A 17,921-nucleotide genomic window follows, 5' to 3' on the forward strand; every position below is an offset into this window, starting at 1 on the left:
ATATATATACTTCAGACCGTTGAAAAAGCAAATCTAATTAGCCATACTTTATTCATTACTGCATTCTAAAAGAACATTTTGGCCACCAATGTGAAATGGCCGGTTCCTTAGGTATTTGAGAGTGAGTTGGGTTTAATTGAGTTTTACTAGTACTTCAGCCCTATGAGTGAGTGAGTGAGTTTGGTTTAACGCCGCTTTTAACATTATTCCAGGTATATCGCGGCGTGTCAGCTTAATGTGGGAGGAAAGCCCGAAGTGATGCAGGTCTCAGACGTTTACCACTTCGGTGAAACCCACGGGCACGGGTATGGTGCTGACAAACCTAGAAACATAATCGGGGCGAACCGGGATTCGAACCCACAATCATAGGTTTCTGGCGTGCCCAACAGCGAATCGCGGCGCCTCTGACGACTGGGCCACCCGTGCCCCCCTTCAGTCGTATGAACTTGAAGTCTAGGGGGCTACTTGACGCAGGTACCTGACGTTCACGACAGTGCTGAAAACAACAAACCAACCAATCCATTCACAGAGTTGACAAATAGTCAGAGAATTAGACACTGCGTTCACAACGATCAGAAAAAAATGAATCAGACACTGCATTCACTGAACTCGACGACAACTGTGTTAGAACAATTACAATTAGAAGCTGCACGCATTGTAACTGGTCTACCTAAATATGCCCCCAGGCATTCATTATATTACGAAACCGGTTGGGAACCCTTAGTTGAGCGTAGAAAGAAACGTAAACTTTGTCTTTTCTTCAAAATTAATCATAACATGGCCCCTTCCTATCTAACAGATATTCTACCCAAAACCGTTGCTGCAAAAAACTCATACAGTCTCAGAAACTCTGAAAACATCAGTGTTCCTCTCACAAGACTAAGACATTCGTGTGAATCCTTTTACCCATCGTCTATCCGATTGTGGAACTCTATTCCGTTATCAGATCGAAATTCTACGATTTCTTGTTTTAAAAATTCGCTACAAAAGCACAACCCCACGTCACCTGCGTACTTCGCTTATGGAAAAAGAAAATATAATATCTTACACACAAAACTGAGATACATGTGCAGTCAGTTGAACTATGATTTATATAGAATTGGTATAAAAGATCACCCGAACTGTACATGTTCGAATACATGTGAAAATGCATATCATTATCTCATCGAATGTCCATTGTTTAGTCATCAGCGTGAAATTATGTTAAACAGCCTTAAAAATATTGTTCATAACATACCTATTGATGTACACTTACTGTTATACGGCAATGCAGATCACGTTGTTACAGAAAATGAAGCTATATTTAAGGCAGTACAACATTATATATGTACAACTAAAAGATTCGTGTAAAGAACTGTTCATTCAATAATGTTACTCTCTCTCTCTCTCTCTCTCTCTCTCTCTCTCTCTCTCTCTCTCTCTCTCTCTCTCTCTCCCTCTCTCTCCCTCTCATATATAGTGTTTTATGTTTTATGCATATATATTGAATTTGAAATTGTGAATATTTTGTAAATACCAGGGAGAGGGCATTCTAAGTTGGAAGAACTTGTCCCCCAATCCCGTTCACTCCTTGTGAATAAATATGTTTAAATCAAATCAACTGTGAGCATCAGACACTCCACTCACAGAGATCGCCAAAACCAGAGAATCAGACACCCAATTCACCTAGATCGCCAAAACCAGAGAATCAGACACTCCATTCACAGGGAGGCATGGGTGGCCCAGTCGTCAAAGGAGCCGCGATTCGCGGTGCAGAGTTGCGTCCCTTGGGCACGCCAGAAACCTATGATTGTGGGTTCGAATCCCGGGTCGCCCCGATTATGTTTCTAGGTTTGTCAACACCATACCCGTGCTCGTGGGTTTCACTGAAGTGGTAAACGTCTGAGACCTGCATCACTTCGGGCTTTCCTCCCACATTAAGCTGACACGCCGTGTTATAACTTGAATAATGTTAAAAGCGGCGTTAAATCCAACTCACTCACTCACCATTCACAGAGTTTGACAAATAATCCACAGAATTAGACTCTATATTCACAACGATCAGAAAAAAATGAATCAGACACTCCATTCACAGAGATTGGCAAAAACAGAGAATCAGACACTACATTCGTAGAGTTCGGCAACAGATAAAAGGATCAGTAAACTTTTGGAAAATCAAAGAGTTATGGTTGGTGGAGGCGTCAGAAAACCCTTAATCACACAACAAAATCCACCTGTCACAGATACCCATGCATCAAAACGTCGTCATGTTTCTAGGCCGGCAACAACTTCCCTTCATTGTCCCCGCTGTTTTATTTGTGTTTCTTAAACGGTGGGGGGCGCGGATTGCCCAGTCGTCTAAGGCGCCGCGATTCGCTGTGCAGAGTTGCGTCCCTTGGGCACGACAGAAACCTATGATTGTGGGTTCGAATCCCGGTTCGCCCCGATTATGTTTCTAGGTTTGTCAGCACCATACCCGTGCTCGTGGGTTTCACCGAAGTGGTAAACGTCTGAGACCTGCATCACTTCGGGCTTTCCTCCCACATTAAGCTGACACGCCGCGATAAAACTGGAATACTGTTAAAAGCGGCGTTAAACCCAACTCACTCACTCACTCACTCTTAAACGGTGTGGTACTTTCCTTTTAATTAGCAATCACGTTTGAATTTAACGTGTGTTTTGTTCATTATACCATATCTGCAAGCAGAAATGAACATTCGATAATACAGCCGTGTTGACTGTATAGAGCTCCCTCCACGAAGTACTCTCATTTGAGAGAGCAAGGACAGAAAATCCGTCCCAGGCGATCGTATCAGGAATACCCAATGTAGCGCTATTTCGGAACAAAAAGTCATGGTGCTCAAAACCCATTTCCTTCCGATACAACGCAAGGGTATTGGAAATTCCTAAGAAATCCAAAATTACATTTAAAACAGATTTAGCACCCAGGGGAAGTGATACAAATCCTAATTGGGTTTACCGAAATTTTCTATTCTTGACGTGTTTGCGGAATTCATTCTTTTAGCCTTTGAAGAAAAATTCAATGTAATGATCTGTGCTAATACGGAGATTGTAGCTGAATCGAACTTAGGTCAGTACAGTTGGTGGGGGTTAGAGCTAGATTGCTTGGTCAGCAAATATGAGCTGGCAATTTAATTTAATCAGCAAAGGACAATTTGGCGGATTTCTTGTTAGTTGATCTCCGTTTAAACAGTCAGCACAGGTTTGGAGATTTTAAGTTTCGATTGGAGCTAGTCGTCGCAAAACCGTATAATTTGATTGCATTTTTAAAACGACGTCCAATAACATCACATCGTTTTCTTTTGCCGATACTATTTTCCTAATCAATATTAAGCTGAATGGGGTCTGATGTTAGATGGCCTGATGTTGATACTGAACAGAATGGTATATAAAAAGCGCTTTCTAAAAACCACACCATGTGCCCTTATAACTAAATAAAGCCTACCAATAGTTCATTATGCAGTTTTATAGGAATTATCTGCGTGTTAACGTAAGATTTAACTGCAGATTTACCGGCATCTAGGCATCGGACATTTTCCATAGTGACACCATCTGAGAAAATAAAATCCATTTTGGCAACTATGAGGTACGCGGACAAGAATGCGATCGTATCTCCCTGGAGGCAATCGTTGAATTAAAAATTGAAACTGTTAAAACCGAAACAGCTTTCGATTTGGGGAATGTTCGTTAGAATTCCCAAAACGACCAACAAGATTTTTCAAGTATAAAGAGAGTTCAACTCGCAGGAAAACTATCTGAAGTTCAGTTTTACACACAAACACTACACGCGATCGCAAATTCTCTCTTTAAAAATCCCGATTTCAAGCCGTGCATCCGTGCAGCACGCGGTCTGAATCGATCGCTACAAGATCATAAGAAAACAACCACTGCTACGATTCCACTTGCAGAAATAATTGAATCTGAAATATCGAAAAATGATATTGAAAATATACAAGATCATCCTTGATATGACCCAAAGGCCTCGAGGTACTTGTGAAGAAACGACGTCTTAAATGAAACTCTATGGTCGTTTTTAACCCTTGGGCTCTCAAGAACACAGGTAAATTTGCAAAGGTCGCTGATGGCCTGGAGAAGATGTAACGGTACCTTATTAATGATACTGGCCAGTATTGTCAACGATTCATTAGGACATTTGACCTTATTCACCGGAACTGGTCACAGAGGGGCGTTTTGGTAACCCTTAAAGCTCGTTAGAGCTAATTGGGGCGGCCCGAACGGGCTTTCTGGAACACAATGTTTGACATCCCCATGTTGGTCTTGGCGTATTAGCCGTTAATTGGATTTGTACTGTTATGAAAGTTTATAAATAGAGATGTCTGCGAAGTTAACATTTGTGAAAATGTCATCTCATTTCTGGATCGTTAATTTACGTTAAGAACAGAACAATTCCAGCGATATCCATACCGTGTGACTGAGAGACAGAGATGGAAAATTATTATATTTTTTGTTTGGTTGTTGTTTAACACCACACTCGGCAATATTCCAGCTTTTTGATGGCGGTCAGTAAATGATCGAGCCTTGACCAGACAATTAATTTGAAACCATGAATCGATCTACGTAATTGGGATACGATGACATGCATAAACAAAGGCAGCGAGCCTGACCACCCGATCCCGTTTACGGCAGGCATGGGTTGCTGAAGACCAATTATAACAGGATCTTTACGGGAAGATGAAAAATTAAAAATTTACAGTTTGTATCTTAATGAGTGAATGTAATGTTACGCCGTACCCAGGCTGTAAATAATCTTGAACCAGGCAAACCAGTAGCTGATATCATGAGCAACAGTCCACGCAGTCGGGACACACCCAATAACACCGATCACGCATAACGACAACCCAATCCTCTTTATTCGGGGGGCGGTCGGGTAGCCTGTTGGTTAAAGCGTTCGCTCGTCACGTCAAAGACCAAGGTTCGATTCCCGACATGGGTACAATGTGTGAACCCCATTTCTGGTGTCCCCCGTCGTGATATTGCTGGAATATTGCTAAAAGCGGCGTAAAACCATACTCACTCACTCACTCACTCTTTATTCGGCTCTTACAATCATACGGGGATGATATGTTATCCATGAAACATCCTGTACTCATCTAACCATTGGTGGGGAGTAATGGTAGACTACTGGTCAAAGCGTTCGTTCATTCGTTCATTCGTTCGTTCGTTCGTCACGCCAAAAGGCCCGGGTCCGTTCCCACATTGGTATAGTGTGTGAAGCCTATCTCTGGCGTCCTTGGCCGTGATATTGCTGGAATATTGCAAAAAGTGGTGCAAAACCATTCACGCACTTACATTAAACTGGGTACTTTTGTGTGCGCGAATAGGTCATTGAACCTCCAAAAATACATATATTATAGATCAGACGAAATTAGTTATCAGTATTTTATGTACATTACGTTTTTGTTGCTCACGGGGTACAGGGTGAAATCTACTGGCGCTTAGATTAATTTTAAAGTTCAAATCGCCAAAAGCGTCTCTATTACGACAAGCAATGTGCAAAGGGGGCAGTTCTACCGGAATCGCAAGGGTCAATTAGGAAGCTGAACACACATAAACTTCACTGTGTAAGTATATTTGAACAACCTAGGGGGAAGAAACACGAGTGTCCGATTCATCCGACTCACTGAATAACGGTAAAAAGTGAAAGATCATGCGCATTGCATGACATAATAAGTGACCCAGTGCTAATTCAACTGTCCAGCTTGCTCATTTACCCAAATAAACTACCTTCGTCTGACAGATACTCTGAACTACAAGACATCCATGCCAACCATTGAGTTGATCTATAGCTTGAGCAGTACCAGACGCAGCAATGATTCTCAGCTTCATCGACCATTCCCAAACTTATTCTATACATCCAGCCTTATATGTATCATGCGGTAGACCCTAAGTACTTCAGTTCCCGTGAACACAAGGCCCTGGGGCTGTGTATCATCGCGTATACCGCCTCCAAGACAGCCAGACAGGTCTGCCTTGCCATCTTACAAAGAACATGTCTCCCGTGAAGGTATTAGGCCAGCCAATCTGACGTAGATCAACGAACTCACGAAGTTTTCGCATTATGCCATGTTGACTAGCTTTTCACCAGTCGCAGCTTTAATGGACATCGGTGTTGAAACCACAGCCAATTGATCTCTTCTTCTTATTGCTCTTTCAACCATATCCGATGTATTGATGTTATGTCATATGGAAAGATATACGCGCCGAAAGCAGTGTACGGCAGAATTGACTTCCACACAAGTTGTCATACCCTTGTATACCAGTCGCATACGTGTCTTTCTCCTTCATAAACATTAGAGTACATTCTACAAGTCGTGAGCGGTAATGGACTTTTGTTGGGCGCCGAACGCTCACGAGCCTGACGACTGTGCCATCATTACGAGGAAGGGGCGATTAAGAAGGCTCTCAAGTAATCGCCTTGGCGAACTCCCCTCTGCATCAAGACTCTGTTATATTAACTCCATTTGCTCTATAAATCGCAAGTATTCAATAATAACAACCTCACTGGCTGTAAATCCACCTGGTAATCTCAACGTATGATGAAACGGGACAATGGCGGCAGTCAGCGAGTACCCTCCGAGGAGCGATCGACTCAAAGGTTCGCCGACGATAGAAGAAGGATCAATAACGGACCGAGGTTTGGAGATTAGACCAGTGGCCGAATCCGCTTTGAGGATTTTGAAGGTGGTAGGGATTTGATCACCCTCTGCCCATATGTCATGTCAATACGACGAGGAAGGGATCTGGGGCATTTGGATGTCGGTGCTCGCCTGACCTGACGATTTAACTTTGGTTACTGGCGGATGGTAAGTCTACACGGTATAGACCCCGCGTAATAGGGCTTAGGTATGTGTGATTGGGTGCAGCCACAGCGGACACGATGGAAGGAGCCGGATAATGGGAACATCTGGCCAACAAGATACAGCCGAGGATGTAATAGGACTTACTGTATAATTGATCCCCAGGCTCTTCAATCATATCTCCACAATCAAGCATAACCCTTGACATGTCTTAAAGCAATATATTACTCAATCGTAATGTGGAGTAAATTACTTGGACTGCGGTGAGGCCCCAATACAAAATCTGTTTCTGAAAATCACTTTTCTCAACGGAAAGGATATGTACGTCGAATTGTAATTGTAATTATAATTTTTATCTCCATTTTCAATACTGAATGGTCCCAACTTCTTCATTTACTTAATGAACGTCAGTGTAGCGTTAAAAAACTTCACAACTTTTGCTGGTCGTAAGGGCAGGCTACACAAACAAATAATTTTTAAAATGCGCAACTGCAACCGAAAAATGCAAACAACAACATAAAACTAATATTGTTTTAAGAGTAGGTGGGGGAAGGGCCATAGTTTATGTGTTAGTCTTGCCAGAAAAAGCTATTTTAAGGTTGAATCGATATTGAATCAAATGGAGCGATGCCAGTGATGTTAGGGAAATTAGAGGTAAAAGGAAACGTAACTATTTTTAGGATTGCTTGGACACAACATCGAATTCGTCGGTGACCAAATTACTAAAAGAAAAACTTCCCCCGTAGATGTATAAGTGAGGGAGTCAAGGTCAAATTAAAAGATCTACTAACATCTTACGAATTTACACCTGATCAACCAGCCTCCGCAGATAATGTCTCATAGCATCACCGTTAAATCTACGGACAAGGATACGTACTGTTATTTTATTCGTTAGTTAGTTTGTTTGTTTGTTTGCAGACAAACGTCGCATTCTGCAGCAATATGACGGCGGTCTGTAAATAATCGAATCTGGACTAGACAATCCAGTGGTTGACATCATGAGCACATATCTACGTAACTGAGATACGATGACACGCATCAACCAAGTCAACCCCATCCATTACGTCTCCTCGTGCGACAAACAATTTCGACCCGCAACCCTCACAGAGGACTGTCAAAGGAAACGTTCTATTTCTCTGCAAGTCAACAGATACATATTTCATCCTCTCGGGGACATTTGATCTTACAGAACGGCGACTTCTTGTCTCTTGGACATGGCGATATAAGTTTATAAGAGCTATTCACGTCATCTTACGTTACAACCTTTTTGTCAAATCCAACAGTGATTGGAAACACTATCTGCTAAGCGAGGCCATCGCCCACCGATATTTTCAACAAATAGTGCGTCAACAGCTGATAGTCAACAGCTGATAAGCAACAACGTCAAGGACATGGACATCAACTGTATTTAGTATTTTTAATGTTTACGCAAGTTATATATGTCCCTCGGTGACTTGGAACCGATATATTTGAAAAGATGAACGCCAGCCTCTGACTTCGAGACAAAAAAATAATAATATGCCCATATTCGTATGGAATAATAAATATTCACATTTCATTCAGTCAGTCGGTTTCCGGGTTGGAATAGGTACCCAGGAACCCATGCTGGTCGCATCGGGTGGTCAGGCTCGGTGACTTTGTTTGATGGTGTGTATTCGTGCCACGTCGGCGTTGATCTTTGCTTGCAGTACCGATCACTGGATCTTCTGGTCCAGACTCGATTATTTACAGGCCTTTGCCATAAAGCTTGAATGCTGCTGGATGCGGCAATGAAAAAAATAAAAATAGCAAGAAATGTGCACTTGGCTGTGTCATTTTGGTCTGGACGCACATTGAATTAGTATCGAGGCCATGTTCTTCCAAGCCCGACGCAGCATGGATATTTCCCCCACCTGCCACGTCAGACCCTCTGAGAAGTTCTATCACAGGGCCAAAGGAACCACGGAAGACCGAAGAAGAGACAAGGGGACAGCGTGAAAGACAGCCTCAAGTACCTAAGCATCTCACAGAGAGAACTTGAGACTTGCGCTGAGGACAGAACAAACTGGCGCTCAATGACAAGGAAGGCATGCGTCTCCTCTGAAAGTAGCCGAAGAGAGCGAATCGTGCTGGTCTGAGACCGGTTAGGCCCTGTCACTGCCCTCCTTCAGCATCCTACCAGTGCCCCTACTGCCTTCCTTCACCTACCTAACAGTGCCCCTACTGCCTTCCTTCACCTACCTACCAGTGCCCCTACTGCCTTCCTTCACCTACCTACCAGTGCCCCTACTGCATTCCTTCACCTCCCTACCAGTGTCCCTACTGCCTTCCTTCACCTCCCTACCAGTGCCCCTACTGCCCTCCTTCAGCATCCTACCAGTGTCCCCACTGCCTTCCTTCATCTCCCTACCAGTGCCCCTACTGCCCTCCTTCAGCATCCTACCAGTGCCCCTACTGCCCTCCTTCACCTCCCTACCAGTGTCCCTACTGCCTTCCTTCACCTCCCTACCAGTGCCCCTACTGCCTTCCTTCACCTCCCTACAAGTGCCCCTACTGCCTTCCTTCACCTCCCTACCAGTGCCCCTACTGCCCTCCTTCACCTCCCTACCAGTGCCCCTACTGCCTTCCTTCACCTCCCTACAAGTGCCCCTACTGCCTTCCTTCACCTCCCTACCAGTGCCCCTACTGCCTTCCTTCACCTCCCTACCAGTGCCCCCACTGCCTTCCTTCACCTCCCTACCAGTGCCCCCACTGCCTTCCTTCATCTCCCTACCAGTGTCCCTACTGCCCTCCTTCAGCAACCTACCAGTGCCGCCACTGCCTTCCTTCACCTCCCTACCAGTGCCCCTACTGCCTTCCTTCACCTCCCTACCAGTGTCCCTACTGCCTTCCTTCACCTACCTACCAGTGCCCCTACTGCCTTCCTTCACCTACCTACCAGTGCCCCTACTGCCTTCCTTCACCTCCCTACCAGTGTCCCTACTGCCTTCCTTCACCTCCCTACCAGTGTCCCTACTGCCTTCCTTCACCTCCCTACCAGTGCCCCTACTGCCTTCCTTCACCTCCCTACCAGTGCCCCTACTGCCTTCCTTCACCTCCCTACCAGTGTCCCTACTGCCTTCCTTCAGCATCCTACCAGTGCCCCTACTGCCTTCCTTCAGCAACCTACCAGTGTCCCTACTGCCTTCCTTCACCTCCCTACCAGTGCCCCTACTGCCTTTCTTCACCTCCCTACCAGTGTCCCTACTGCCTTCCTTCACCTCCCTACCAGTGCCCCTACTGCCCTCCTTCAGCATCCTACCAGTGCCCCTACTGCCCTCCTTCAGCATCCTACCAGTGCCCCTACTGCCCTCCTTCACCTCCCTACCAGTGTCCCTACTGCCTTCCTTCACCTCCCTACCAGTGTCCCTACTGCCTTCCTTCAGCATCCTACCAGTGTCCCTACTGCCTTCCTTCAGCAACCTACCAGTGTCCCTACTGCCTTCCTTCACCTCCCTACCAGTGCCCCTACTGCCTTCCTTCACCTCCCTACCAGTGTCCCTACTGCCTTCCTTCACCTCCCTACCAGTGCCCCTACTGCCCTCCTTCAGCATCCTACCAGTGTCCCCACTGCCTTCCTTCATCTCCCTACCAGTGCCCCTACTGCCCTCCTTCAGCATCCTACCATTGCCCCTACTGCCCTCCTTCACCTCCCTACCAGTGTCCCTACTGCCTTCCTTCACCTCCCTACCAGTGCCCCTACTGCCCTCCTTCACCTCCCTACCAGTGCCCCTACTGCCTTCCTTCACCTCCCTACCAGTGCCCCTACTGCCTTCCTTCACCTCCCTACCAGTGCCCCTACTGCCCTCCCTCAGCAACCCACAAGTGCCCCTACTGCCACCACTGCCCTCCTTCAGCATCCTACTAGTGCCCCTACTGCCTTCCTTCCCCTCCCTACCAGTGCCCCCACTGCCTTCCTTACCCTCCCTACCAGTGCCCCCACTGCCCTGCTTCAGCATCCTACCAGTGCCCCCACTCCCGTCAGGTCTGTACATCAAGGATTGAGCTGTCTAATCACGTCCTAAAAGACAGCTGACACGTCTTCCTCTTGGGGGTGATGTGCATTGCCTTCTGTGTTGGTGCGTGTCACACATCAATAAACATGTTCCAGCTTCTGAATCAACCCCACATCATACGTGACGCCACAGTTGACTGCTGCATTCTCTGGTAGCCATTGTCGCCACCTGATCCACAATAATGTCAGACATAGGAAAGTAGGAGGTCTGTCCTGCTGCCGTATTAATCGATGAGCGTCCTACAGAGCGCAGTAAGACATGCATTACTGATCACTTATCTCGGCATATCAGTCTACGGGAAACTTAATTACAAGTCTACAAAAACGCACCGGTAGATTAATTTTATCGATTTATTACTTACAGGAATATATACCAAACACGTGCTCAATATATACCAGATAACGATATCCAAAGTTAATGACATCACTTTTGAGCCTCGAGTGTGACCCGGAGTGTTTCGGAATCTATGTACAGTTGAGGGCGAAAGTGAGCTAAACATGATGACGATATTCAGATTAATGATATTAATTTTGATATTCGATTGTGACAGGGATTATTTCTGAATCATTGTACACCTGGTGCCTGACTGACTTAACTCATAAACCTTTTCCCAATTCACCATTCCCAAAGTGAGTGAGTGAGTTGGATTTAACGCCGCTTTTAACAGTATTACAGTTATATCACGGCGTGTCAGCTTAATGTGGGAGGTTAGCCCGAAGTGATGCAGGTCTCAGACGTTTACCACTCCGGTGAAACCCACGAGCACGGGTATGGTGCTGACAAACCTATAAACATAATCGGGGCGAACCGGGATTCGAACCCACAAGCATAGGTTTCTGGCGTGCCCAAGGAACGCAACTCTGCACAGCGAATCGCGGCGCCTAAGATTCTGGTGGGAGCACTGATACCGGGAGGGTAACCAAGGTGTCACGCGCCGGGAGGGAGTTTGTCTCATCGACAGCTAAGGGACACAAAGAGTTTCGTCCCCTTTGATCTCGGGGCATAATGCAGCCTCGTTTTCGTTAAATATCGAAAGTATGGCGGCGATTTAATGCCTTGTCGAATTGTCACCCAACTATGAAATCATCCGCCATGCCTGATAACCGCTGCTTCAGGAATACGTTTGAACTCGGGTGACGCCGCTATTTCAAGCTGTACTTGAAAGTCCACAGACAACGCAAGGATCACCCAAATTAAACTCGAGTTTTGACGAGTGAGGAGGCTGCTGATGGATGTCGGCTGAGAGGAGGACTGGGAGCCTGTCTATAGCGTGTGTCAGGTGTCATCTCGTGACGAGTACACCATCGATCAACGCTGGCTCGGTGGGATAGGTTCAAAGAACTTCAGTCTTTCCATCTCCCGAGGCTGTCGTAGAAAATACGCATATGTCCTTATCATTTAACCAGGAATCAGTGTTCACGTACGCTATCGCTGGTTCTAATGCTTTTGAACGCATGTGTCGGGACGTGAGGCGAGGTGAAATGGGTTTTAACGTCGTGTTCAAGGTTATTGTACGTACATGGCGACGTTCATGCACGTGTATGTGTATGTGTGTGTGTGTGTGGAGGGGGGGGGGGGGGTTGCTTGTACAAGTTAAATGCCCATCTTCTTGTGCTAGCCCACTGAGACACCATGTCGTAGTTTTAACATGAATATCCTACTCAGTCACAGTACGGTCCGAGCAGACCAGTCCTTATGCATCCCATCTTGAGAAGATAAATCAGTGATGAACTCATTTCGTCGGGAGTCGTCAAAGAAAAACACATCCAATCAGCTGGTACCCCAGTCACGACACTTGGTACAGGTGGTCCAGTGGTCCATGGGGCCGCCATCCTCTGTGAAGTGCTGCGTGCAAAAACACGCTCGTGGGTTCGAATCCCGGTTCGACCTGATTATGGTTCTTGGTGTCTCACCACCATACCCTGTTCGTCGATCTCACCGAAGCGCTGAACGTCTAAGACCTGCATCACTTCAGGCTTTCAACCCTATCAATCTGACAGGTCGTGGTTTAACAGGAATACTGTTCAAAGCGGCGTTGACCCGTGAAGATCCGGGGTAGAATAGGTCTTCAGCAACTCATGCTTGCCATACAAGGCGACTATGCTTGTCGTGGCGACTAACGGGATCGGGTGGTCAGGCTCGCTGACTTGGTTGATGCATGTCATCTTATCCCAACTGCGTGGATCAATGCTTATGATATCAATCACTGGATTGTCTGGTCCATACTCCATTATTTACAAACCGCCGTCATATAGCTGGAATATTGCGGCGTTAAACAACAAACAAACAAACAAACAAACACCAAAGTGGCGTTAACTCACTCAAGCCCCGAGGCGTATAAAGGTTCAGAAATAATCCCTGTCACCATCGAACATCTAAATTAATATCAATGATCTGAATATCGTCATCGCGTACATGTTAACCACACGTGCCTATAAGGGTCACTGAAGGTGGACGGACGGACCTCACAAGGAACGCCGAGATGAATGTCCAAAACCTGCCAAGCTGACCGGTCTAAGCTTCAGTCTTCATCTGCAATCATAACCCTCGTCTCATTTACACAGATCGGACATCCAGCTGTCTAAGCTGTCATCGACGTGAGACTGCCTTACTGACCTTAAACCGTTATTATTGAATCTCCACCAGACGAGTTTCTGATATTCCTAACAGGATTTGGAGTTCAACCATAATAGAACATGATGTCTTGATCAACATATCCGTCTGCACTGCTCAATGACCGTGCTATCATGATACCTGCTTAAAGAGTTATATATCCCAGGAGTTGACAGGAAAGGATCTTATCCAAGAATTACCATGGTATTCATCTGAAGGGACTTACTTTAGGCAAATCGATTTTTACTCTGATTTGAAAATGTGTTACTGCGTATCGACCTTTAATGTGCGAGAAATATAATGCCGAAGAGTGCGCAGTTTCTATTAGGAGCAAAGTATGTCATTCGTGTCATTTTAAAAATAGTTCAGCTATGGTCAGTTTGATGTGAGAGCAGAGTCATTATGGTGAACCCCCGAGCAGGGGTCATAACAGGAATTCGAACCCATGACCACAGGCTCCTGGCAGACCTAAGGGACGCAACTGATGCAGGTCTTAACCCACGAGCACGGATATGGGATTGAGTGAGTTGGGTTTTAACGCCGTTTTTAACATTATTCCAGCTATATCACGGCGTGTCAGCTCAATGTGGGAGGAAAGCCCGACGTGATGCAGGTCTCAGACGTTTACCACTTCGATGAAACCCCACGAGCACGGGTATGGTGCTGACAAACCTAAAAACATAATCGGGGCGAACCGGGATTCGAACCCACAATCATAGGTTTCTGGCGTGCCCAAGGGACGCAACTCTGCACTGAAGAATTAACTGCCTTTAATTGAACTGTGAACTAAACGTGCATCTCTTCACTTAACACGCCACAATCATAGGTTCTAACGTGCCCAAGGGACGCAACTCTGCACAGGAAATCGCGGCGCCTTAGACGACTGGGCCACCCGTGCTCCCGATACGGGGCTGACAAACCACTGATCATCTTCAAGGCGAATCTGGAATTCGGCCAGACGTGTCACGGCGGTGTGAACTATATCCCAGTAACCAGATCACAGTATGTAACTTGTTGGGAAGTGATGCTCTTTGAGGATGTTCATTCCTTGGTAAAACCCACACGTGGTCCGTGCTGAGATCACAATCTGCGTGTGGGATTCGAACCTACTATCAGGGGATCCTGGCACAAATAACGGATTCAGCTGTGAACGTGTCCCTGAAAGAAGTTGATACATGCCTGACTGTGGTGTTCTTATCGGTTCGGACCAAAGCAACCATGCATTAGACATACCTGCAATATAATAGGCAGTGCAGTAGCTGTGCCCTAAACTCATGCCCCCTTCGAGACCCGTGGATAACTTATACAGTAACATCGTCGACAACTACCGTCAGCATCAAGTACTCGGGACGTATCCTGCACCGGAATCCCAACATAGACATACGGAAAGCAGGATTGGTTGGTTGGTTTGCTGTTTAACGCCGGCCTCAGCAATATTCCAGCTGTATGACGGCGGTCTGTAAATAATCGAGTCCGGACCAGACAGTCCAGTGATTGATATCATGAGCATCGATCCACGCAATTGGGATCGATGACATGCATGAACCAAGTCAGCGAGTCTGACCACCCGATCCCGTTAGTCGCCTCTTACGACAAGCATAGTCGCCTTTTACGGCAAGCATGGGTTGCTGGAGACCTAATCTACCCCGGATCGTCACGGGTCGAAAGAAGGAAAATATTAAACAACTGAATTATACCACACTACGAGTTAGTTGTGTTTTTGCAACAGTCAACCAATATCACACAAGATGTCATCGTACAAGACAGAGGACACCATTCCAAAGAGGTGAACAAAACCGGGTCATCGGCGCAACCCGTCAACGCCTTAACCACAAGGCTACCTATCTAAAGGTAGGAAAAGTACTGCCTACATGAACGGCGTTGGACCTTTAACGTGATTTCATAAATCGGATCTTCTTACTTGGGCGCATAAGGTGATCCCAGTAATGACAGTATAAGACACATCACGTCTACGGCATCTGTACAAACAACCGTTATTACCTGGTATCATCGGCTTGACAAAGACGTCGCATGATGTAATCAGACACCGCCAATACAGTTATAACACACCGGTCTTCCCCAGACAGAAATATTATTTCAATAGATCGTTCACTACCTAGGTGATTCCAACGGCGTGCCCTGTGACCATATGCAAACCATGTGACTTCTGTGATCCCGATGGGACCAAATGCGCGTTTCTGACCCGAATGCGACCTCCATGCGTCTGTGACCCAATGCGACCTTCAGGCGTCCTGTGTGACCCAATGCGACCTTCAGGCGCACTATGTGATCCAACTCGACCTTCAGGCGTCCTGTGTGATCCAATGCGACCTTCAGGCGTCCTGTGTGACCCAATGCGACCTTTAGGCGCCCTATGTGACCCAATGCGACCTTCAGGCGTCCTGTGTGACCCAATACGACCTTCAGGCGTCCTGTGTGACCCAATACGACCCTCAGCCGTCCTATGTGATCCAATGCGACCTTCAGGCGTCCTGTGTGATCCAATGCGACCTTCAGGCGTCCTGTTAACCCAATGCGACCTTTAGGCGCCCTATGTGACCCAATGCGACCTTCAGGCGTCCTGTGTGACCCAATGCGACCTTTAGGCGCCCTATGTGACCCAATGCGACCTTCAGGCGTCCTATGTGATCCAATACGACCTATGTGACCCAAAACGACCTTCATGCGTCCTATGTGACCAAAAACGACCTTCAGACGTCCTATGTGACCCAAAACGACCTTCAGACGTCCTATGTGACCCAAAACGACCTTCGGACATCCTATGTAACCCAATGCGACCTTCAGGCGTCCTATGTGACCCAATGCGACCTATGTGACCCAAAACGACCTTCAGACGTCCTTTGTGATCCGATGCGACCTTCAGGCATCCTTTGTGACCCAAAACGACCTTCGGGCGTCCTATGTTACCCACTGCGACCTTCAGGCTTCCTATGTGACCAAATGCGACCCAATACGACCTTCAGGCGTCCTACGGTGATCCAATGCGACCTTCAGTCGTCCTACGGTGATCCAATGCGACCTTTAGGCGTCCTATGTGACCCAATGCGACCTTCAGGCGTCCTATGTGACCCAACGCGACCTTCAGGCATACTGTGTGACACAATACGACCTTCCTGTGTCCAATATGACGTAACGCGACCTTCCTGCGTCCTATGTGAGCATTAGGTGACCCACGCTACCTTTATGGGCCCAAGGTGACCTTTCTAACGGGGCTTCTGAACTAAGTAGAAGGAATCAGTTTTAAGATTCAATCAACATGTCTCGTGAGTGGGTTATAAGATCAAGCGGCCATTGACAGTCTCTCAAGAGACCATTTTACAAGCCAACAGAGTCCCACATGACACCTGATCAATTCAAATCAAATAACAATTCTCAATCTAAACTTGGCAGCAGTAGCTAATGGACTTAACAAGGTAAATGTCACTTTGGCTAAATTTATTCTTCACTTCGTAAACTGTCAACGCAAATAACAATTTTCGTCAATATATTCGCTTCTGATGTCATACTTATAATGCCTTTATCCTATTATTCGATATATAATATATATCCATAACAGTTACTATTGTTGTTTTTGTGTATATCCATGACAATTACTTTTGTTGTTTTCATGAATATGAAGTAAGTTACATGTTTCTACTTTCTTGAAATTGCGTGAAATCTTTTACGGTTCAATCACTTCTGAATGACGACAAAATATTCATATTGACTTGAACAGTGTTGAAAGACACAGCTGCGAGCTCGAGGTTTTGACGAGAAAAATCGTGTTGCAGGTGCAAGATTGATTGATTGAAGTTGATGCAAATCATGACGACACCACTGGCTTTGAGGCGTGTTCGACTGGAAGGCTCATGAACGTCATACGTCATTTCAAAACGTTCTATTTCATGATTATGTATCATTGAACGTTTCTTTCGGTTCGTAAACTTATTTTTACATTGATCCCCTCTTAGCTCCTTCTCGAGTTACTTGCATAGACGAATTATGTATAATTTAAGTTGTCTGCATACTCGTGACAGTGACTAGTTTTGGTAGTACTGTTTAATATTTGCACCAGTTTCTGACTTTCTCTGCGCATTTGAGAATCGCAGTTTCCGGTAGCTTCAAAATTGGCTTCCACAATCATCTGAGAACTTCTCATGAAGATTTACTGATCTGGTTTGGTGTACGCGAGAAGACCGATTTCTAAAGATCCCTAGAAAACGGATTGAAGACATGGGTTTAAAAAATTGATTTCTGAAATCGCCACTTTTTTGTTGTGTCGATGTTCTCATGAGAGTACATGAAATGTTCTTGAGAATTTCCACCACGTCAAATGCCAGAGGCAATCAATTATACCGATAAGTGTGGCAACGAGATATGGATCATGACAGGCTCTGTTTGCAGTTCTCACTGTGTTCTTACAGACATTTGCGAAATGCACAAAGGAAGAAACGTT

The 17,921-nt window shown here is 45.9% G+C and overlaps 3 protein-coding genes across 4 annotated transcripts in view; all 3 read right to left on the bottom strand.

Annotated features, from left to right (window-relative positions):
- The window catches only part of LOC124112659 (semaphorin-5A-like), a 92,135-nt gene that overhangs the window by 51,097 nt on the left and 23,117 nt on the right, over window positions 1–17,921 (bottom strand). The gene's annotated exons all lie outside the window — the stretch shown is intronic.
- Window positions 9,068–9,562, bottom strand: LOC125377703 (S-antigen protein-like). The gene has a single exon (XM_048391684.1). The coding sequence runs from the start codon at window positions 9,560–9,562 to the stop codon at window positions 9,068–9,070; it is 495 nt and encodes a 164-aa protein (XP_048247641.1).
- Window positions 9,728–10,831, bottom strand: LOC124130806 (S-antigen protein-like). Its single transcript, XM_046493818.2, has one exon. It carries the CDS (start codon window positions 10,829–10,831, stop codon window positions 9,728–9,730), a length of 1,104 nt encoding a protein of 367 aa, XP_046349774.2.

This window comes from Haliotis rufescens, unplaced genomic scaffold, assembly GCF_023055435.1.
Source record: "Haliotis rufescens isolate VD_foot unplaced genomic scaffold, xgHalRufe1.0.p SCAF_95, whole genome shotgun sequence".
Classification (NCBI taxonomy): Eukaryota; Metazoa; Mollusca; class Gastropoda; order Lepetellida; family Haliotidae; genus Haliotis; species Haliotis rufescens.